At 38.0% G+C, this 23,572-nt stretch overlaps 1 protein-coding gene across 6 annotated transcripts in view; it reads right to left on the bottom strand.

The window, feature by feature from the left end:
* The window catches only part of RANBP3 (RAN binding protein 3), a 57,066-nt gene that overhangs the window by 4,529 nt on the left and 28,965 nt on the right, over positions 1 to 23,572 (bottom strand). For 3 of the 6 annotated variants that reach the window (XR_013776936.1, XM_079328088.1, XM_079328091.1), the window contains 11 exons: positions 22,620 to 22,685; positions 21,065 to 21,157; positions 19,854 to 19,957; positions 10,968 to 11,087; positions 10,230 to 10,333; positions 7,887 to 7,965; positions 6,879 to 6,981; positions 5,879 to 6,003; positions 3,837 to 3,957; positions 2,459 to 2,601; positions 646 to 826 (listed from right to left, as the gene is read on the bottom strand). Coding sequence is in view for 5 of the 6 variants with exons in the window: in XM_079328088.1 (XP_079184214.1) it covers positions 646 to 826; positions 2,459 to 2,601; positions 3,837 to 3,957; positions 5,879 to 6,003; positions 6,879 to 6,981; positions 7,887 to 7,965; positions 10,230 to 10,333; positions 10,968 to 11,087; positions 19,854 to 19,957; positions 21,065 to 21,157; positions 22,620 to 22,685 (1,239 nt within the window). In the remaining variant the exon portion in view is untranslated. The remainder of the gene's footprint in view (positions 1 to 645; positions 827 to 2,458; positions 2,602 to 3,836; positions 3,958 to 5,878; positions 6,004 to 6,878; positions 6,982 to 7,886; positions 7,966 to 10,229; positions 10,334 to 10,967; positions 11,088 to 19,853; positions 19,958 to 21,064; positions 21,158 to 22,619; positions 22,686 to 23,572) is intronic. The other 3 variants (XM_079328090.1, XM_079328089.1, XM_079328092.1) reach the window with 3 other exon arrangements.

Raw genomic sequence — 23,572 nt, 5'->3', positions numbered from 1 at the left:
GAAATCCCAGCAGCATCCCAAAGCCTAAAAATCTCAGTTTCCAACCTTTTCAATCTTCCCACTGCTTTTGCTCCTATTCATTCCTCTTTTTTTCCCCTTCTGTGAACCATGATGGAGGTCTGGACATTCTCAGCCACAAGAAAGCAAAGCATAGATGACTTCCAAGCTGAGAGTACAAAAGGAAGCCTTCCTCAAATTGAGGACTAGTATTTTTCATAAATTATGGTCTCATGCACAATAAAAACCATTACACTCCTTCTATGTCCCTTTGTAAACCTTCTGCTTTCCAAACAGCCCTCCACTGAAAGGTCAGTCTGGATGCTGTTTACTGATCCTGAATCATCTCAGGTTTTATGTGCAATTCTTGGCCATGATGAAGGCAAAAAACAAAACTCAGAACCATGTTAGAAATCCTGTAAATGAAAGAAAGCAAAGAAAACCTCTGCTAAACTCTGGCATGTAACTCAGAGGCAATACAGGGGCCTTTTGCCAGTTTGGAGAAGAATCAAGAAGCAGTTGCATTTAAAAAGGAAGTCCATGCAATAGTCCTACTCCACAGACACACACAAGGAGCACAGTCTGCCTTAAGAAATGACACAGGAAGATGCATGGGAAACAGGAAACACCACTGTCTGCCTTCCTTACCACTTCCAACTGATCCTGAAGGTGCAATGACATCATCATCACTGTCTTCCTCATTTGACTGTGTTACCTCTGGCTCAGGTGCAGCACTCTTGATCTCTTGCTCTTGCTCCACTCTACTGCGCAAGGCCAGGATCCGATGGTGCAATGCAGCGTACAGCTGCCCTGTATCTTTAGAGCTTGCCTGCATTTTTAATGTTCAGAAAGAAGAAAAAGGTACATAGAATTATAACAATACACTGCTGACATAGTACACACCAGTCATATTTCACAACACACTTTTCAGTTTTCTCATAAGGTGTTTTTCAAACCAGTTGCAATGGGCTGTGGTACACACAGCAGGACATTAGATATACAAAACTTTGGTGGTGAGAGAATATTCCTCTCCCTCCTTAGTCCCAACTTTCTCTGGCTAACATACCCAGTACTTCTTGATCTCATATAGCCTTCACACAGGAATCATGGAGCTTTCCTGAAACCTCCCAAAAGCTCACATTTAAAAGACCTTCAATTAAAATCTTGCAGATTTTTGCTGGCCTGTCAATAAGTCAACTTCACACATTAGTTATTTGTGATCAAGCCAATTGTTTCATGAGGCACTGGCATAAAATTCCAATATGAGATATAATGAGAAAACTCTATGAAACAGTCAGGCAGGCAATTATTCACTTTTTTTTAAAAATAGTCTCTGTTTCAGAGGGAAGCAATTTCTTTCATAGAAATTAGTTTCTATCTGCCCCATCTGACACTTGAATCTGTAACCTCTATGTCTGCAAAATTCCCCTGCAATGAGCTGTAATGAAAAAAAAAGTTCCAAACAAGACATTTTTTTATCAATACTAAAATAAGAGTGAATAACCTGATGACAGATTAACTCAAAACTTCCAAATCTAGAAAAACATGGAGAAAATATTATTGAGTAATTTCATTTATTTTTCATTATCAATGCACATTTGGTATCATTAAGTTCCATTCTGGGACTCCAGATCCCAGGCTACAAACCTAATGACACAGGGAATGCTGACCATTTGTTGATGCTCACAATTTCTGATCCCTAGAAACACTAATTCTTTTGCAACATCTTGTGTAGGATCAGTGTAAATCAAAATAACATGTTTAGACCTCTCCAAATCTGCAAGTGCTTTAGCAGGAATTGGAGAATGACCTTTCCTCCTTGCTGTGTGATCAGATCCTGAGTGTTTTAGGAATTCTGATTGGGATTGCTGTTCCCCATTTAGCAAGCACAGAAATCACTTTCACTGTCCTGTTACTGCTTCAATACTCATCTAAATACTAATCAAAATAATCTTCAAAAGAAAATCAAAGTTAAAATGTGTAACCCTTAAGTACTAATATGATGTTCTTGACAGTTTTAGCGTTTCCTTTTCAGTAGGCACCTATTATCCTCCTGTAATACAGACAGTGACAGCTTTCCTGTGCTGAAAGTTGCAGTAGATCTAATTTTGGTTAAACTACTGCATAAGATCTGTGAAATAATGCCTATTTTTCTTAAATCAGAAAACAATCTGCTTTAAACACTATAGTTAGAATCTCAGTATGGGTGGAACAAGTCCCATGACTTCATGGGCAATGCTTTGGACAACCTGGCTTCCTAGGGCAGCCTTTGATGTGGCATTTGTTTACAACTAGCAAGACTGTTCAGACAAGCAAATCTGACAGGTTCCTCGTCTTTGGAGCAGGGGTGATGTTAAGAGTGTAGGGTGCAAAGAAAAATGGGAATGCTAACCTCAACTACAGTTGAAGTATGCACCAACTTGAGTAGGATGGTTAAGACTTAAACAAGAACAGTACTCACTGATATAAGAAAAACTTTAACTCCTTGGTCCTCTGTGTCCATGGCAGTGATCCGGATACTCTTCTCACTGGCTTTATCGATCTGCATCTGAGCCCAGAGCTTGGTATTTAAGATTAACCTGAGACTCCCCTGAGTCCTCATCACTAAAGCCAAGTTACAAGATCAGTTAGGTAACAAAAGACACATCAGGAAGCTCAAAACAGTCAAGACACTTTTTGTTGTCTAAAGGTTTCAGTCCTTCTACAAATAAGACCTCTTGGGCTTTTGTCACAACAGTAAATGCGAAGAACATAGGCTTGTGCTAGTTTTGGCTGGGGTAGAGCTAATTTTCTTCCCAGTCATTGGTATGGAGCTGTGTTCTGGGCTTGTGCTGAACGATAATATAGAGATGCTTTTGTTATTGCTGAAAAGTGCTTGCACAGAGCCAAGGCCTTTTCTGGTTTTTATAATACTGCACTGATGAGAAAGATGGGAATATGTGGGAGGTTAGGGGCAGACAGCTGGGACAGGTAACCCAAACCGACCAAAGGGATATTCTAGACTATGTAACACCATGATCAAGATACAAAGCAGGGGGAAGAAGAGGAAGGGAGGATGTTTGGAGTGATGGTGTTAGCCCTCCCAAGTCACCATTACGTGTGATAGGACCCTGCTGTCCTGGAGATGGATGGATACCTGCCTGCCCATGGGAAACAGCGAATTCATTTCTTGCTTTGCTTTGTTTGCCTGCACTGCTTTTGCTTTCTTTATTGAACTGTTTTTATCTTAACCTATGAGTTTTCTAACTTTTATATACTTTCAATTCTCTCCCTGATCATGCTGAAGGGGGAGTGAGCAAAACACCACAAGGGGCTTGGCTGCTGGCTGGGCCTAAACTGTAACAAGGCTATTAAAGATTAAGTCATGTCTAAAGTTATTTAGTCCAGAGCCTTATATGTTAATACATTAAAGTTCAGCAGTGGTATCTGAGCAAATAATCTCAGGCTAATGCACATTCCTGCCAGCCTGAACAATTGTGCACTATTCAAAGAGACCTCCCCCACCACAAGCAACCCATCCAATACAGCCAAATCTGAATGATCTTACCATAAATTTCTAGGCAAATATTCTAGTTACTAAATATGGTTTGCTTTTATGAGGGGAAAAGGTAACTGGAACATGTGCCACAATAGAAGGGTATGAAGATACTCTCTTTGGAGGCAATATTCTGAAGCAATATTATTGGAGGCAATAACTGAAGCAAAAGAAAAGGTCCAAACAGCTTCTGTGTTGCTGGAGCTAAGACAAACTAAAGTGAATGTTGCTGTGCATCAAGGAAGAACCTTGTGAAAATAGCATGACTCCCATCCAGTATCTCATTTCCCCTGGTTACCCTTACCCAGTCGAGACTGTAATGTTCCATCTTCTGTTGAGGCCATATCATTGAGTCTCAGGAGCCCTCGACCTCTTTCCACCCAAGACTGAGAGCTTTTATCAAATACAAACAGCTTGCACTGAATCTGTAACAGAAAATATCTCTATGGCATAGTGGCTGATTGAAGTAATCATTTATTTGATTAGTCACCTACAGTTGGTTAAAAACATATTCAGATTTTATACTGGAATTTTTAATTGTTTACAGTTGTGGAAATCAAAACAGTCATCTTTTTTGCAACAAATTTCTCAAAATATGCTGTCTATTTTCATCAGGTTTTATTAAAAGAAGCTATATATTCTTAAAGAATAAGAGGGTTCAAGATCAAAACAACAGGTAATTTTCAGGTAAGATATTAATTTTCCCAGAGGAAACTTTATGTCATAAGAGACTGCCTTATACCAGTCAATTCTTTCAAAAGCCTTAGGTACACACTGCACTACTGAAAATGGTATTTGTTGCTGGGAAGACCCAGCAAATATAATGAAAGCAAAGCAAAATTCTTTCTGTAAGGAAGCAAAGGATGAATAAACACACTAGTGCATTATCAAGTCATTATCAAAGCCTAAACCACACAAAGTCATTAATAAGTGAAGTATTTTTACTGCCTCCCTGCAGCATTCATAGGTTATAAAACTCAAAAGGTGTATGTATTTTTTTCAACAGTAGGAATACTCTTTCTTGACCTACAAGCTCCCTTTTTCTTCCATGATAAACATCTCTACTCCATATCACCCTCTCTAAATCCAACTTCACTGTTACTGCTGAGGTTTTATACCCCAAACTGTCACCCTCAAGTTTCCCACAGATGAGCATGCACTAAGTGGAAAACATACTTCCATTTTCATTCCCTCCATTTACAATTTTCTTCACCCCAAAATCTAGCTCTATGTATTTCTGCAATATTAACATAGTTTAGTCTGTACAAAGTCTTATTTGGAATTTTAATGCATTATATCTCACAAGAAAAAAAGAATTAAAGTTAGGCAAGAGGTCTGCTAAATTACAGCACATTCATGCAAGTCAGTCCTCTATAAAGTATCCAACTGCCAAAAGTTATGGTTTTCTTAAGTGAAACAGGAGTCTTATCTCTTCAGTGTTTTGTTCAATTATGTGGAGCCTCCAGACATTTCTGAATTACACAGAAACATACCAGAAGAACCATTTAAAGACCATTTATGTGTGGTAAAAAGAAGTTCAAGAACATAAACATTATAGAGTATCATTTTGTAAAGTAATACAAGTGTAACTGATAGGCATTAGATACTGACAGTGCAAGTGTTTGGTGTCAGAATAGAGCATCCTGCCTGTGAGAATAAAGAAAGCTAGTCCAGAAAATAACACAGTTCAAATGCTGAGAAACAATGTATCTCAAGGAAAAAACCATACTATAATCGGAGGACAAAGAGATAGGAAAAAAATACATACACCACTTCATTTGATATGAAAACCCTTTTTCTTAAGGATATACTGGAGTTTGTAAGTATATTGAAGTTAATTAATAACTACAATGTTAAATATATCTTTATTAAAATCAGGAGTCTAAGTCACAACTAAATATCCTTCTACAACATCACTAATTCAATTAAGTAGCTCAAGCCAAATTCCTGAGTGTTTGTGATATAGTTTCTGTTTTGCAAGAAACTAGACTGTTGGCATAAAGAGTCCATTCCTAAGTTTTAGAAAGTCTTCAGTAGTACAACCATTAAAGAACTTAAAAACATTTAGTTCATCTAAGTTTCCTTCAAATAATTATCTCAGAAAGCAGAATCTCCTATCTGATGGATTCAGGAAAGTATGCTTAACATACACCTGGATGACATCTACAGAAAAATTCATTCAGAAAGAGGAAATTAAAAAACAATGGATAACAAGTTATCTAACAAGAAAATACATTAGAGATATAGAGGAAGGCTGAGTTGTAGGGAATCAGATGGTGTGCATTCACTGGACATCCATATGAAAGCCCACAAACTCAAAGCTCCTCTACTCTATCCATTTCTTACCTGTAACACATTACTTTCAGCTTCTTCCCCAGTAATCACTTCTACCTTCGCTAATAAACACTTCCTTGCTGTTGCTTTAGTATAGGCTGCTGCAGACTCTGCCAGTGATTCTGAAATATTATTAGCTGAACAACATTTTGAGAGTCTGAGAATGATTAGCATAAAATTTTATAATATGTACAAAGGTCTCATGCAAGCACATCAGAATTTTGAGACCTTTTGAAAAGTACAGAAGACAGACCTTAATAGAACATGTAAAAAAATGATTGAAATTTAAGCAGAAGTGAAAGATTGTCTTTTAATACTTGTTTTACAAGCACAAGGAACAAAAGAGAGAAGTTCTCAAGAAGTTTTGTCCCTACACACAATAGTTCAAAATCTTTGCACAGATACCTGCTTATCTGTAGATGCTCCAGCAATGTTGATACTCTTGCCAGCCATACAGCTGTGCCTACACATGGACAATTTATTTTTGTGCCTACACAAGTGCAAATTATTTTCCACTTTTATTTGGGCTTGCAAGCAGTTTACTGAAGAAAGCCCATAGCTGCCAGAATTTCCATTATATCTTGACAATTTGAAGTCATCGAATCCAGCAAACAGCTCTTAGTTCAAGCAACATGTGGGGTACCCACCCAATGCAATACACATTTGACTCAGAAATTCAGTCACTTGAAATACAACAGAACTGTTTAGAAAAAGTTTGCCACATTTCTTCTATATTCTCTATCAAATCCTACAACCAGTTCTGTTAATTCCCTCTAATTTAATTCTGTTGAAGATACTCCCACTACCACAGAATTACATTGAAAAAGACAGTGCAGCCTATATACATTTCTACACCATCCAGCAACTTTCATACCCAGCCTGTATCTTTGGTTACATGAGACAGTAAAGGCAACAAAAATCTTCTGTTTTTGAAAAGTAACAGGATATTGAAAAATACAGTTATTAAAAAAATTATTAACCACCATTCCTAATATAATATTCTGGTTTTCACCTTTTTCTGGCGTGGCCTCCTGAGAAGATGATTCAGACCCAGACTCCGTAGCAGCATTCTCCTTATTACCCTCTGTGCTACCTTCATTTGATTTTGGTGGACTCTATCACAGAAATAAGAGGAGGTAAACAGAAGAGAGAAACATACACTAATTCTGCTGAACAGGACTAGTGACCAAGTATGAGGGCACTTCCAGTATTTATAAACTATATGGCAATAAAAAGCTCATAGACACCATGCTTTCACAGTTAAAGCTATCCTACTACCTCAGCCAAGGAACTCAATGGAGTGCGACCTAAAAAAACCATTCAAATTGTTTCCCCTTAAACTGATACCAAATTTCAATCCATATTTTGAGGTTTTTTGACTTGATTTGTTCAAAACAGCAAATAAATTTCAGCTACAGCTACTCATGGCATAATCGACTAAACTCCTGCTTGGTAGTTAGGTCTGAACACACAGCACTAAATGTTTCCATTTCGTTCCAAAACAGGAATGAAAACAACAGCAAGAAACAGTGAGATACTAGAAGTTGTTCCTTAGGTTGGTACATCATAAACAGCATTTCCAGAATCATACCCCAAGTCCTGAGCCATCTCCTTTACTGCTAGGCTTGAAATACCATCCTGGGAGGAGTCACATGACTACACTGCTCTCAATTTTGAGGACAAACATAAAATACCCTCTAATACTTATACTCCAATAGCCATTTAAAGCAAAAAGCTGTGCCATAAAATGTTTGGGCACAAGAACCATATGCACTACAGAGAAGGCACTGAATCTCCTTACACTGAGAGTTTGGCAGGGAAATCCTGGAGAGTATTGCTGGGCAGACAGCTCATGATGAACTTCCCCTGTTGCACTCTAAGTAAGTTACCTTGAGGGGAAACCACTGAAAAAAAAACCCCATACTCAAGTGACAAGTACAATTAAAGGCTCTCAAACCTCCTAAGTGAGAATCTGCAACAAACTGCTCACAAAATTACAACATACATAGTGGATACTCACTAGGACTCGCTCACTCATGTTCTGTCCAAAAACAAATTTGTTGCTAGACGCATCTGCACTGTTCGTAGAGTTCTCTATGCTGAAAAAAACCCAATAAACAAGCCAGGTTTTACAAGATAGAAAATAATACCTCTTATTTTCTACTAATAAAATTCCTCAGAAAGCGAGTGAGTGTCACTGGCTTTAAAAAAGTAAGCACGGGTTGACACATACATAGGTAAAAATTAATTCAACTGACCACGAGAGCACATTCTTTACAGAACAAGAATTCTCTCAAGAATGCCAACAAATTATTTTGTCTCTGTAAAAATCTTCCCCTTCAGATAACTAATAACACACAAAGCAATGCTGAATGCCAAGTGAGGGCTTATTGTCTAATCATATAACTGGTTTTTTTTAACAGTATTCTACATGCACAGACTTGAACTACTACACATGTTTTGGTCAATTCTCTTAGAAAGAGAAAAAAGTGAAACAAAAGCACTTCCAATATCGTAATTGAAGCAAAGGTAGCAGGGAAAAGTAATGCCTTTTATCAGACTAGCTGCTATACCACAGCTTCTCCAAGAACTTTCACAGTCAAATCTCACTCAGCCTTTACTTCTTCCTTTCATTAGTATTTTTATTAACAGATTTTAAATCCTATTTAGAAAGGACAAGAGTTTTATTCCTTTAAAGACTCAAAAGACTTAACAAGTCACTGTTTAGGTCCCTTCCCATCAGGCATACCTTTCTAAGAAACCAGCCTGCTCATAAAGTGAATATAAGACCATTCTGAATCAAGCCCATGTGCATTTCACCAAGTTTGGAAAATGGGGACTCATATGTATATGATTCAAGCAAAACCAAACAAACTTTTAAACTGTACATCTACAGTTGCCACTTCTGATTAAGGATTCCTAGAACAAAGGAAGTCCTCAGTGGAAGATAGTTTTACCTACTAAGGGAAATAAATACCATAGTTCTGAGTTCTAAATGTTGAGAAGGATCTCAGTGTGGCCTACCAGTATATGCCACACCTCCCAAAACCTCACACTTTTTTAAGAACTGACACTGTTACACAAAGAGAGGAGTTTTCTTTTTTAAGTTGATTACCATAATCCTTTGCCATCTCCACTGAAAACCAGAGCCAACTCTGCTTAGACACTGTTTTTTTAAGACAAGTGCAAAACGAAGATCAATCTGGCAATTGATCCACCCTGAATGAATCCTCCCAAAGTAAAGACTCGAATGAAATGACAGTAGATGTCATATGAGTTGAAAAATATGAAAAAAATATTCCAGTATTTGATGGTCACATATTAGTAGCTACCGTCTGCCAAATCTAAATGAACAAATCTGACTGTGTCTATTGGAAAGACAATCTGGCATCAAGAGAGCAAAGGTGTTCTCTACTTCTCCAGTGCTGAAAAGTTCAGCATCAAAGTTTATTAACTGCAGAACTGCCTACTGCCTCCTTCATGGTGAACAACAACAACATAGTGAATCATAAAAATGCCTAATGTAAGGACAAAGAAAGCATGTATTGGTGCTTTTCCTACAATTATTTTGTTGCCTCAATATGAATTTCAGCTTACTCCAGGAGCAGAGATGTTGCTTTGCTTCATTATTCTTGGCACGAATTCTCCTCACACTTTTCCAGTTATTATTTGAATTCACAGCTCTGTATCTCCTGTTTTCTCATTTTATACACTACCTCATTTTTTGACCACCACTAAGCTACCATTTTCACAGACCTGTATCACCACCTTAACCTCAAGTGAAGGTTGTCAGCTCGGAGCTCATCACTACAAAGGACAGGATTAGCAGTTCTCTCCTGGCTGCCTCACTTTACCTATGCATCACGTTTCTTCTGATACTGTTACCTCATCAGAGGTTCTCTCAAAAACCTCCCACAATTAAGCTCCTACTTCTTCATACAGGCCTTCTGAAAAGCTTACTATCATGAAAAAAATTTAACTATTCTTCCTTTCATCCGTGTCATATACGAAACCTACTGAACAACACAAATATAGTGTAGATGTCCACAAGATTCTACTGGTAGCTTAAATTTAGTCCATCAGTGTTTCTAATCATCCATGAGAAGACTTCTCATGTCACACTTGTTGCTTTTCTGAAGAGGTTTTGGTGAGGATGTGGTCAAATAAATGGTATCAAATGCATTTCCCTTGATGAGATGATTGAGGATTCCCCCAGACCTGAAGACTGCCATCTCATTCTTCAGAAGTCTGGATCCCCACTGACCCAGTCTAAGCACTGCATCCAATAAAGAGCAGAAATAAACAAACAAAAAATCAATAATGAGTAAGGAAAACTGCTCTATTGGTTTCTGTGTAGTCTTACCTGGAACTGATGTACTGTAGAAAATAATTTGTTGCGGAAGGTGTATCTGCTGTCAGGAGGCCAGCATTTTGCACATCAGCACTTTCATCACTTTCATCTCCTAGCTAGACAAAGAACAAGTATATATCAATATTTTTAATCAATTATATATAGCATATATATCAATAACTCTAATAAAGTATACATCAATAATTTTAATTACTGACCACAAATTTTTTTAACTAATTCTTCCTAAAGACAAAGTTTCATCCACAAATGCTTTCTACAATAAAACAAGGTTAAGTCTGTGTCCAAATATTACACTTTCTTTTATTATACTAGGAAACCTGAGCAAACCTGTCTTCAACAGGAGGTACTAACAATCCAACTCAGTTATTCTACAGGCAAGTTTGAATCCAGGCTCAGCCTGTTTTTCCATCTTTCTGTGAAGTCTTGGTTGCATAGGAGCATCTTAGCACCACATTTTAACTTCATTCTAACCCAAAAGGTAAGAGAAAATGCTACATTCTACTGAACTTTAGCCTTTACTCACGATTGCAGTAGGTGTATTTATTCTTGAAAAAGCTTCTTACGCTACTTAACAGAATTCATTTATTAAATGTACAGAAATAAACAGTCGACTCTGAGTTAAAAGCTTTTAATTTTACACATATACATGCAAAAAGTTTTAACCTTTTCATACAGTAACTACACAGTACTTCAAAAACTCTTAGTCAAGAGAAACAAATGTGTGTTTACCTTAACTCTATCTCTTAAATTCTGCCCAAAAACAAATGCTTGCTGTGCATTTAGTTCAGCCTTCTCACAGCTGTCATCATCTGAAGTATTGTTGGACTCCTTTTTCTGACATTCTGCTGCCTAAAGAAATGGAAAAATGTAGCCTAAAATGTTGAGTTTCTTTAAATAAAAACCACCTTATGACAAGGTGTGTCACACACTCATTTACAATGACAAAACAATAACACTTCCAGATCTACAGGGCATGTTTTGCATTTAAATAATGTCTCTGATGTTGAGCATTTTTCTTAGCAAATCACAGAACAGTTAAGGTTCAAAGGAATTTCCAATAATCACTTGATCCAAACTGTGTTCAAAGCAGCATCAACTTCAAACTTGTATTAGACTGCCCAAGATTTCGTATCAAGTTTCAAAAAATCCACATGACAGTTTTACATTTTAGTAGTCTGGTTCAATGTTCAACTATACTAAGTATGATTAGTTATGTCCTAAAACTCTGGAATCTCCTTCACACCACTTGCAGCTTCTCATCTGTTTGACAGACACTTCCTAATTTCATTCTAGTCTTGCCACCACCTACCACTTGAGAGCTGAGAGGAACAACCAAATTTCCCTGCCCTAGTCCAAGCAGAACATACTCAGCTCTTTCATTCTCTCATCACACATCTCGTGCTCCAGCCACCAGTCCCCTTTAAGTGTCTTTCATGTACTGTCAAGCCCCAAACCATATGGCATTTCTGATACCATCCTCCAGTGGCACAAAAAGAGAAAGACCACTTTCCTGAACTTAATGGCTGCAGTTTTAGTGAAGTAGCCTGCAAGTCCTTATCAATACAAGGATAAACTACTTACTCATGTTGAATCTATTGCTCATCACTGCTGCACAGTACCTGAAGGTTGCTGAGCTTTTTGTTCTCCTAAGGACTTTCTATTCTGCACCTTTTCCACCTGATTTCCACAAGTGGCTTCATGACTTCTCCTGCACATGCCATGGTGGCACTTTTCCTGATTATTCCCATACTATAGTTCTTGTTCCACTTGCCCTGTCTCTCGTGATTTTGACATCCCAATAATTGGTGCTCCATGGTGTGAGGAGCCATCAATCTTACTGAGCAATTGGGAAGCCCCGGATGCCTAATTTAGAGGCTGCTGGAATGAAGCAGAAAATCCACAGATTTAATGGCTGCAAAAAATTAAGGAAGAACAAACTCTACTGGCTGTTGAAAGAAAAATTAGCCCACTGGTTGTGCCTGGCTGAAGCCCATCTAGAGAGGACCTGTGACAAGATTACAGGTGAGCTTTGGGGAACATGGGGCAAGAAATGTCCAGGGAACAGACACACATTTACATTCATTTAAAAGCTGTGATAAGAGCCAATTCTCATTCCATGCCTAACCAACAGTTAAAAGACCTTTTATGCTGGGTACAGAAAAATTTTGCAGACACAGACCTTGCATCTGCTTTTACCATGTCTCCTTGGGACTCTGCTACAGTAAGACTCCATGATGCAACTACTCATATGGACTTTACAGTTGTTAAACTGTTTCCAACAAGTCCTATAGTTGTTGACATTTTCAGTAAGCAATCTAGTCTTCCTGCAATGCATCCCTTAGCTTCTCTCCCTGGTTGGTCTTGGTCTCCAGATTCTGCTCTTCTGTAGCTGCTGCCTTTACTGTGTCTCTGTTACCTTTAGATGCTTCTAAAACTGCTAATGAAGGGGAAAGTGAAAAGAAAATTGAAAACTATAAATCTGTTGTGGGTATGCAACAGCAAGACAGTGATTCTACTTCTGAAGAGGAGACAGACTTAAAACTAGAGACTGAGTTGTTTTCTCCTGACCCTAGAGAGCCCGTGTCTCCTGTAAAATTAAGAGAGTCTCCAATAAACAACTTCAAGTTGACAGATTGGGCTTATATCAGGTGTGAAGTGACCAAAGAAGGTGATGTCGAATTAGCACATGAGACACTTTATCTTTGCCACTAAGGTACAGGAGACAATGCAAACCCCAGATGGGATCCTATTTCACATGATGAAATCCAAGACTTAAGAAAAGCTATTAAGGACAGTGGTCTGGGCTTGCCTTACTTTAAACAATTGCTGGAAAGTGTTTATAATGATTGATTTAACACCTTTTGATTGTTGTTATGTTTCATCCACGATTTTAACAGATTCACAGTGTGCTTAGTGTGACTTAAAATGGTGGAGGCTTCTTGACAAATTAATATAAAAAATATGCAGGAGGTGCCAATGCAGCTCTTACAGTTGTAAGTTTAGCTGGGGACCCTCAACATGACAGAGCTGAAGATCAGACAGCTGATCTACCCAGAGCAGTGCTCAGTGCTAGTGAAGATGCAGCATGTAAATCTCTCTTGCAAGTTCAGCCAGCAGGGAGCCCTGAAGAAGTTTATACTCAAATAAGGCAAAGGGTATCAGAGCCTTTTACAACTTTCATAGATGGCCTAACACAAGTGATAGATCAACAGTGTGACAACGCCAAGGCACATCCACACGTGCTCTGTAATCCTGCCTTTGCAAATGCTAATGGTGAGTGTAAACTGATTATTCAAGCCTTGCCTGACTTACAGCCAAAAATGCCTCAAATAAAAGAAGCCTGCAGTAAAATCTATAGGCTGCAGCATATTACTACAATACAAGCAGGTATCTTTGGAGAGAGATTTGAAAGAGCTTTTGCTGTGCAAGTTGAAGCTATGGATCAAAGACCAGTTAAAACCCTCTCCACCCTACATTTTATACCTCAGCAGAATAGTTCTCTGGCATCGATGCAAGCTGAAACCATCACAGGATGATGTTGCCAGTGTGGAAAGCCTGGACACTTAATAAAAAACTGTCCAGAGCCTGCAGAAAGCTGTTGTCACCAAACTCAAAAATAAGTGCACAGCACCACTGTGTGACAACACAGACAGCACCAACTCAGCAACCCGAGAATTTTCCAAGGTTATGTGAACAGAAAACCAGACAGAAATGTCCTCAAACAATGACCTTACATTACACAGATGACTTGTTAATTGCAGCACCGACACAAAAAGAGACAGAAGAAACTCATGACTCTTATTACAGAAGTTCAGAATGCTGGAGTAGAAATTTCTACATAAAAAATACAAGAAGCCTCACCATGGAAGTATTTATGATGGCTAATATCAGAATAGTGAATAAAGCCACAAAACATACAACTTCGTACTAGTGTTACCACTTTACAAGATTTACAGCAACTTTTGGGAGAAATTAATTGGATTAGACCTCTTTTGGGAATTACTAATGATGAACTTGCACCACCTAGAACTGTTATGGCTGAAGCTCAAAACACTCTTGAAAAAAAAAAAATCACCAAAGCTCTTCAACAAAGACAAGCACATATATGTATTTTTTCAAAATCTTTTTTTTATGGCTATTAGGAGAACAACTGCAGTTGTATGGTCTCATTTTACAATGGGATGTTTCTGAAAAAGACCCTTTGCTGATAACAGAGTGGATTTTTTTGCCTTACAGGTCCCCAAAGACAATTTTCACAACATTAGAAATTATTACTCAGATCATAATCAGAGATAGAGCAAGACTGCTAACTTTACCAGGCCAAGAGTCTGCAGTGATTTATTGTCCCTTAAAAAAAAAGAATATTCTGATTGGGCTTTTACAAGACTTACAAATTGCATTTCCAGATTTTTCGGGTGCTTGCTCTATCCACTTTCCGAGTAATTACAGATTCTGCTTATGGTGCCAATATTGTTGAATAGAAGAATCAGTTTTAAAAGATGTTAGTAATGAAGATCTTTATTGTTATCTTACATGTCTTTACAGAATTATAAAACAGAGAACAAACAAGTACTTTGTTTCCCATATTAGGGTACATTCCTCACTTCCAGGATTCTTAGAAGAAAGAAACACAAGAGCAGATAAATTGACAATGACTGTTAAAAATACCATGCCTAACATTTTTGACAAGCTAAATAAGTCATGTCTCTTTTCATCAAAATACACAAGCTCTTATGCAAATGTTTAGCATCTCCAAGGATCAAGCAAAAGCAATTATAAATGCTTGTCCTGATTGTCACCTTGTGCAACCTCCAATGTCCATAAGAGCTGTCAACCCACAAGGGTTGCAAAGTCTGCAATTATGGCAAACAGATATTACCAAACATCCATCTTTTGGGAAATTTTAAAATATCCATGTATCAACAGACACTTTTTCAGGGGCAGTTTTTGCCTCTTTACACACAGGAAAAACAGCTAATCATGCTTGTCAACATTTTTTACAAGCATTTGCTTCATTAGGAGGATCTCAGGAAATCAAAACAGACAATGGTCCCACAAATACAGCTCAAAAATTAGCCCCTTTCTGATGGACTGGGGTGTTTCCACACATTTGGTATTACCCATTCTCCCACAAGTCAGCTATTAGTGAAAGAACACATCACACTTTGAAATCTCTACTAGACAAAGAGAGAGGGGGAATAACCCTGGCAAATCCCCAGATGCAGTTAAACAAAGCTTTGTATGTTTTTAATTTTCTAAACTGTTCCTTTGCAGAGCCAAATCTGCCAATTTTTAGGCATTTTTCTAATAGCACAAAGGTGAAGTTGAAAGAAAATCCTTTTAGTTTTGATTAGAAGCCCAGAAACAGGACAAATTGAGGGTCTGTTTTCTCTAATAACCTGAGTAAAGGGTATGCTTGTGTTGCCACAGGAACAGGACCTAAGTAGATTCCAGCAAAGAATGTGAAGCCATATCACATGCAGAAACATGCTGACAACTCCACCAGCAGAGAAATGAGCACGCAGACATGAGAAACAGAGACTGTAATTAATGACTGATGTCTATTGCCCCATCCGTAAAAACTGTGAACCTTGAGTTATGTCAATGTTCACTGTGTGAACAACAGGTATCATGGTGCTTCTTTAGCAAAAGTCTGGTGTACATTGTTATATTTTAGAGTCACAATCAAGGTAGAGTAATTGAATTTTCAATTGTAGTAGGTCACGAAGAAATAGCCCCTGTATTTCCACTTTCAGAGAAGAATGCAGAAAAGAACTTTTGAAAGAATCAGAAGATATTCAAATTGGTAAAGTTGAACACAAATAAAATAACTTAGTGCCTTATCTTTGTTTTTTCCCAAATTTGCTCTGGGAGAGACCAAAAAAGGAATGTGTAAAAGATTTGCTAGAGATAAGAAAGAAGCATGGAACTAAACCAAAAATTAGGCTTACACTTCTTTATTGTTGTGCTTGCTTTTAGTAGTGCGACCTTGCCCATTAATCAGCCCCAAACAAATGTTTGAGTGACTTTAGCAAATGTATCAGGTTTGGACACTATGTATTTAGCCACCACAACTCCAGAAAATTCCTTTTCCACTTGTTTAGTGGGGCTGCCACTGGATGCATGGCCAATAAAGGAGAAGATAATTTATGCTTTATTAAGTAAAAGTGCTAGCCATATGTGGGATTAGGATCACAGCCCTGTAGATGTCTGGAATTACTGGGCAGGAGACCTTCCCCAGGCATCCTCAGAGCCTCAGGAGACAGATCTCCTTGGCTCAGTAAAAACTGATCAGCAACAACTCTTTCCCTGTATAGCGGATTTTGACATGAAAATCTAAGATGTTTCCTCCATCACCAAGTGGATAGAAACTAGACTTCATGGTGTAACTATACTTTTCCAATACTTGCATGGTCTGCTGACACACCTTTACAGTTTTCACAAGGGATGTTCCTCATTTGTGGAGATAGAGCTTGGCCTGCCATTTCATCACACATCATAGGTAACACATGGAGCTTGGGGAAGCTTACTTTGCTAACACTGAGTATAAAAATGATCGCTGAAAATCGATGCAGAGGAAAAAAGGCTTGTTCATCAGTATGAATGAGAATGCAAAGAGGACTTTGAACCTTGAGGTTTGGGAAAAAGACTTTCAATATCTGCACTTTTACGTCAACTTGCCTCTGCAGTAGCATTAAAGAAATCAGATAGATTGGGTTGTTGGCTAAATAAGCAAAACAATGGTACTTTTTTTGCACTGAGTGGTCTTTTAGCTGATGGCAAAGATGAAAGACATGCAATGTTGCAAAACAGCTGCAACTGATTTTCTCTTATTAGCACATGGACACAGGTGTGAAGACTTCACTGGAATGTGTTGTATTAATTTATCTGATAATTCAGAATCCATCCATAAAAGCACACATCAATTAAAAGAAGGAGCGTCCAAAATTAAGGTTAACAATGGATCCTGGTTATATGGCTTGTTTAATGGATGGAATTTCACAGTTTGGTTTAAAGAACTTCTAAAACTGGGTCTATATATATAGCTTGTCATAATAGTTGTATTGATAATGGTGCCTTGCGTGCCTCATTGTATACAGAAAATGATTGACAAAGCTATCAAAGGAGTATTCCTGGTTCAGGGAGGGGGACATGTGGCAATTGCAAGTACAGAGAGCTCTCAGGGCCCTCTGCACACAGGCTCAGAGACAGAGATGCATACAAGGTTTGACCTAAGACCTCGGAGAAGGACTGGAGAATTACAACACTGAAAGTGAAGCAGACATAAAACAATAATGTAAGTTTGTCATTTAAGTAGAAATACATTTTAAGCAAACAGAGATATGTATTATGTAAGCAAAGCACTATGTTAAGTAAGAGTGTAAAAATTTTAAAGTTTAGCAATAGAACTTGCTATAAAGCCAGTTAGAAGCTTAAGATGTCCCAATGAAGGTTTGTGAAGTGTTATGTGACTGGTTAAAAAATTATGCATTGCAACAAAACCACAAAAAGTAAAATAACTAATGGGCAGTGTAAAAAGATGCTACCAAGTTTCCTAGAAGTATGTGATGGGCTAAAAAACTTATATTGTAACTAAGCAATTGATGGCTTCTGATATTATGGCATTAAACATAACACCTTTAATGTCTCACCCCTCTATGAGACTGATGCCATGAGGCAATAAGCCACCCCTTTAGAAGTCTCTCAGTTGCCCTGTCTATCATGATTTTGATCTCCCCATAGGAACCCATCCCTGTCTTTCCTGCTCAATTTCTTAAAAAGCCCTTAGGTATCTAATGCAGTACTCTAGTTGCCCAAGTGAACCTCCTGTATCCATGATCCCAGTCAGGTTACAGAACCATCACTGAATACAGATTTACAATCCCTTCTGTTAGTATCTCATGCAGGGTATTGATGTCTCCATGTGCCAGCCATGGAACCTCCTGCACATTATCAATAGGTCAAAAAATGCAGTAGGAAAACAACACTAGATTTGGTCCAAGGTTCATAAAATTCCATTTTATGTTTAAAAGGACAGCCTAGATATAACCTTTGAATAACCTAGATGTATCATTTGCCTTCAGATTCTAATTCTAGCATTTCAAAGACACGTTTTTTCTGCTTGCAATTAGAAGTGGGCCAGTACTGATCACTGGGAGTAGTCATTCACCACTGAATGATACATAGGGCAAAGGAGCATTCTGTTGGACAAAAGGAAAAAAATCACTAGCCCAGGATTTCCTTAGCACATCCTCTTCCTTCTGGATAAAGGATAGCATCTCCCTGCTACTAGAAAGACTGAGGGTTGTCAAGTTTCTTTGCACACCTGATGACTTTCAGCCACCAGACTCTACCACCAGCTGAAGAAGGTTGGATCAAAGGCTGCAGCTTGTACCCATCTGAGAACAAGGGCTCCTATAGTTTCCTAGGGATTTTCAAGACAAGAAACTGCCACAGAGCTGCTCAGGGTATGACAATCAAAAGACTGAACATTCTCACTCTGTCTTATGCTTATACAAGGCAGCAAACACATTAAAGAAAAATCTTTTCTGACAGTAAAATAAGACCATGACTCACATCTGCTCTAACAAAAGCAGACCATGCTCACGTAATACTGCAAATAACATACTTGCTCTCACAAGGAAGCTCTTTCTCTGTGGTGCATCAAATCCATGCCACACATCCACACATACAATTACTCATATGAAATAGTTCCAGAAGTAATCTTTCACTCTCACCAAGCCATCTAATATTCTGAAGAGACCCCAGCATTTCACACAACTACTGCATGAACTCAAAGAAGCTTCAGGGAGACAAAGTTGACTACAAATGCCAAGACAATAGAATATCTCACCTTGGTAAAATTAGAAGTGTTCAGTTATGAAGCCTATATACTACTTATACTGAGCTTCCAGAAATCCTTAGCAACCAGATTTAAGAGATTTCATCCACCAGAAAACTTTCTCCAAGGTCAGTTGATTAAAAATTTTTAAGAGGATGTTTGGATGTTAAAAGCAGATAAAGAGTGTCCCTAGTGACACAGAGCTGGGTTACAAGCATGTCCCACAGTTTTCATACTGTGACATGTATGCAAACAATACTTAGCTGTGGCAGCAGCTTTTCACTAAACCTTAAAAAGCCATTCACACTGCAAGTGCTCCTGCTTGCACCTTCAGGGTTAAGACTTGAATTTCAAGTGAACTGTTCCATACTCTTGTCTTATCAACACTATTTCTAGGCTTAATATGGCAACAAAAAACAAGCAACTGCCTAATGAAGCTACCAAAAAAAACAATCACACTCAAAATCCCCAAACACCTTCCTCATACTATCAGTCAAGACCTTCAGATGCTAATGGTTTAGCTCAGAATCTACAGGGAAGGAAAGGACTGGACACACTACTAAGAACTGGAAGTAAATATTTCATTACTTTTCTCTCATGATAGCCAATACATAACTTGTGATGCACTTAGTCTTTTGCTCTGTGTGAAGCTTTTCAGCCCCTCATTACCTGCACTGTCTACTTCCTGTAGGGAACTCTTGTGCAACTACTATAGCTTTTTACTCTGTTCAGAGAATATTTAAATCTGTCACCTTGAGGCTTCTCCATCTTACCTTGTCTTCAGAGTCTGAACTTTTCAGTGTGGCATCACTTGGTGATTCTGATGTGGCTGCAGAATCTGGAGGGATATTTACACCATTGGTGCCACTGCTGAGAACTGCAACACAGAAAAAAAAAAATACACTCTCTAGATATTTAGACTGCCATAAAAGTTCTTATGCAAATTGCATGCTGTTTGCTTGTTTAAGTCCATTAAATGTTGCAATGTAAACTAAAAAGTTCCCACAGTATTTTGCAAGAGACATGAGGACCACAATTCAGCAATTCCTAGCAGAATCAAGATTTCAAATGCAGAAAACCAAGTAAGCAAATTAATCTATAAAATCTATAAATCTATAAAAAATAAATCAATACATACAACCTCAAGCATCTATCCTAATCCAGTCTAATACTGTTCACAGCCAGCAGGGCTTGTCTTCAAACTGATCTACCTGCTCATACACTGAACTCCCACTGAAAATTTTTACCCCAATACTAAGTCCTCTGCAGAATCCAATTAGTGTCAGCAGGTATGTCAAGAAATCAAGCTAGAAATGTTTGGTTCTTTGCCAGATTCTGCATTAACTGAAGTTACTCCTGTTTCTGTTTAATTAAACTTCCACATAACAAATGGCATCAGGCTGGGGAAATACAGGGTTTAGGAGACAGGGACACTTCAAACAGCTTTCTGTATTAACTTCCACACTTTAGTCATGTCTATTTCCATCAGCTATATCAAATTCCATAATTCCTTAATACAATAAACATTATATGGATGACCAAACTTAATTCTTAAGTTTCTATGTTCAGAATTAAAACTGAACTTCAAAGCCACAACTCCAAAATGGTCCCCAAGCCCAGAGGTACCTCTCAGTGATTCAGGTACTTTACTGTTGATCAATTATCAGTATTAATTACACCATGGTCTGTGCTGTTATTTGAGATTGATTGCTATAACACACTCTTAAGTCTTTTATTCCAAAACTCAAGCATGGTCTACACCAATGTTAGAGGCCTGGCAACATCAGACAGGCATCCTACACAAACCTGAAAGTTGCACTACTTTATCCTTCATATAATACAGATACATCTACCACTCAAGATGCTTCTTTTCTGAAAGGAGAAAACTAGAAAAACCGAGGTGGGTGTTCAAAAATCAAACCATCACACTAACAATTCTTTTGTTCTCTTTCCACTATGTTTAGAATGCAAAAGCATTATTTACCCATCTGTGGAAAGGCTTTTGGCTGTGGTGCCTGTAATACTGCTGGACGGAGCACACTTCGCTGCTGTTCCTTCGGTTTCTGGCTAGGGAGACCTGCAAATGCAAAGTTTTTTCAAGAAGTATAAAGCTTAAAAGTTGGAAAAATCAGCTTCATCTAATCTTCTCTAACTGCTTCCAACAGGACACACAATGAAAAAACAGACACTAGAAAAGCTTCTACTCACTTTTTTTCCATCCCTCCTTACTCAGCCTCAAAAGAGAGTTAGTCCCAAATAGAAAGACTATTCCCTAGCCTAAAAAGACACTTCAAAATATATTGTCTACCTTATCCAGGAAAACACAGAATGAAAGTTTACTACTGACCTAGAAAAAAAAGCACCAATATGTAAGAGAAATTAACAGTACACCAGCAATCCTATTTATATACTGATATTTTATTCAACCAAACATTTCAAGTCTTCTTTTCTCCTTCCAATAAATTTCCAGATATTAATAAAATATTTTTTATCCATACAATCTAACGTATTGGTACTGTAATCGTTGTGTTGTGCCATTTAACAACCTTTTGGCTTTTTGAATTAACCTGGCTTCTTTGGCTGTTATAGTAAAATGCACAGCACTACAACTAATTCTGCTATGATTAAGAAAGCTAATTGACCTTAAACAAACTAATAAAAAAACAAACACCATAACATCAGTTCTAGAAGGTTAAGGCAAGCCCAAAAGGTATTCAGTTTGCTTCAATGAAAGAAGTCTAGATGAACTCTTGATCCCATAGAATACTGCAACAGAACTCACTCATAGCAATTAGCTCCATTTCAGGTCACCCATATTCAAAGGCCATGACATCAGATTATAAAGCTGTCCTAAATCGAGAAGTTCATAAGCTCAAAACAGCTTGTCCCTTTCTTAAATTTACCACTCTTCCTGCAAGTGAAATGAAGTTTCCATACAGTTATGCAATAACAGCTTTCATTACCTAAATACTTTTGGGGCTTTTTCCCCCCTCAAATTCCTAAGAAACTGCAATACTAATATCTTTCTGATAGTGGCTAGGTCTCCATCAGCAAACAGGAAACTCAGTCATAGCCAACCTGTAGTGCAGAACAGGCATCATCAAGGACTTGCCACCCACATTGTCTCCAACAGCCAGGGAGAGCCGAAGTGGGCACTGACACTCCCAACTGCCCTGGCCTGGCTGCAGACTGAGCACTCAGTGATGGCTGCAACTTGCTCAAGGCACTCCTGAACACCCTTTTTCTTACAATTTACTACCAGGAATCAAATTCACTCTTTGTAGGATTACTCCAAGCACAAGGAGAAGCTGGGAAATGCACTTCAGACAAGCACAGCTGATCCAATGCAAAACAGAGACACATCCACACACCTTACACAGTGGATATGGCACAACCACCCTAGAGAAGACAAGATTTTTTTTCTGCAGACACGTAAGTATTGCCACCTTCTATTTCCACTACCTGATTGATGAAACTACTAACAAAATAAAATGCATGAGCTGGTTTCTTTGTACTGTTGCAGTAAACAGTGAACTCACCTGCACTAGGTGCCTGACCATGGATGAGTATTGGTGGCTTCAGCCGGAATCCACTGCTCTTTTCCTCTGCAAGTGAAATACAAAATTACAAGGACAAAGCTGTAACATACAAGAAATACCCATTCAGTCAAAAAATTCCTCATGTTTTCCCCACTGTAACAACCCACAAGTTCTATAAATATGCAAAGTTATTAGATTTCCAAGAACAGACTCTCTTCTTCTGAAAGAAACCTGAATTTCCAGTGATCACCACAGCAAATATACATCACAGACAAACACATGGTGTCACCAGGAAAAAGTTCAAATTTTTTTTAAGAAACAGGAAAAATACTGTTTTCATCAGAGAAATGGGGTTCCTTCTGTGAAGGACTTAATATAGATAATAAAGGTTTTAAGTAAGAATCAAACTAAAGAACAATCAAAATTACGACTGAAGATGGCAGCTGCTAACAAGCACCTAACTGCTAATTATCATAAATTAAGTTAAATTTAATTGCCTAATGTTAGTTTCTTGTAATAAAAAGCTTTTACTCATGCTTTTGCAGTATGAAGATAAAATAAATTCCTTTGCTCAAACTATAGTTACGGCTTTTAAACTAAGTACCAAAATCTCAAAAAAAAAAAAAAAAAAAAATCTACAGCTATTAAAAAAAAAAAAAAATCAAGCTCCTAATAACTTACAATGAATAATTATACTGTTTTCCTTTTACTGGCTTAATATCTGTACTCAGAATAAGACAACTCAGCATCTTACAGCCTCACTGTCCTTGGTTATAAGCATATGATACTGATGTACACTGCAGCAATACCAACACAACCAAACCAGAACTAACAAAATCAGCTGTTCTGTCAACACAGGGCTCACAGGTCATAGCTGAATACAATCATGACCATACCTTATGGTTCTTTTGCTTTCCAATATAAAAGAACAGTTTTCCAAAGCAGATAAATGA

This window comes from Erithacus rubecula (genome assembly GCF_903797595.1).
Source record: "Erithacus rubecula genome assembly, chromosome: 28".
NCBI lineage: Eukaryota > Metazoa > Chordata > Aves > Passeriformes > Muscicapidae > Erithacus > Erithacus rubecula.
The sequence above is the reverse complement of the archived record's forward strand: the minus strand, read 5'-3'. Positions and strand labels throughout refer to the sequence as shown.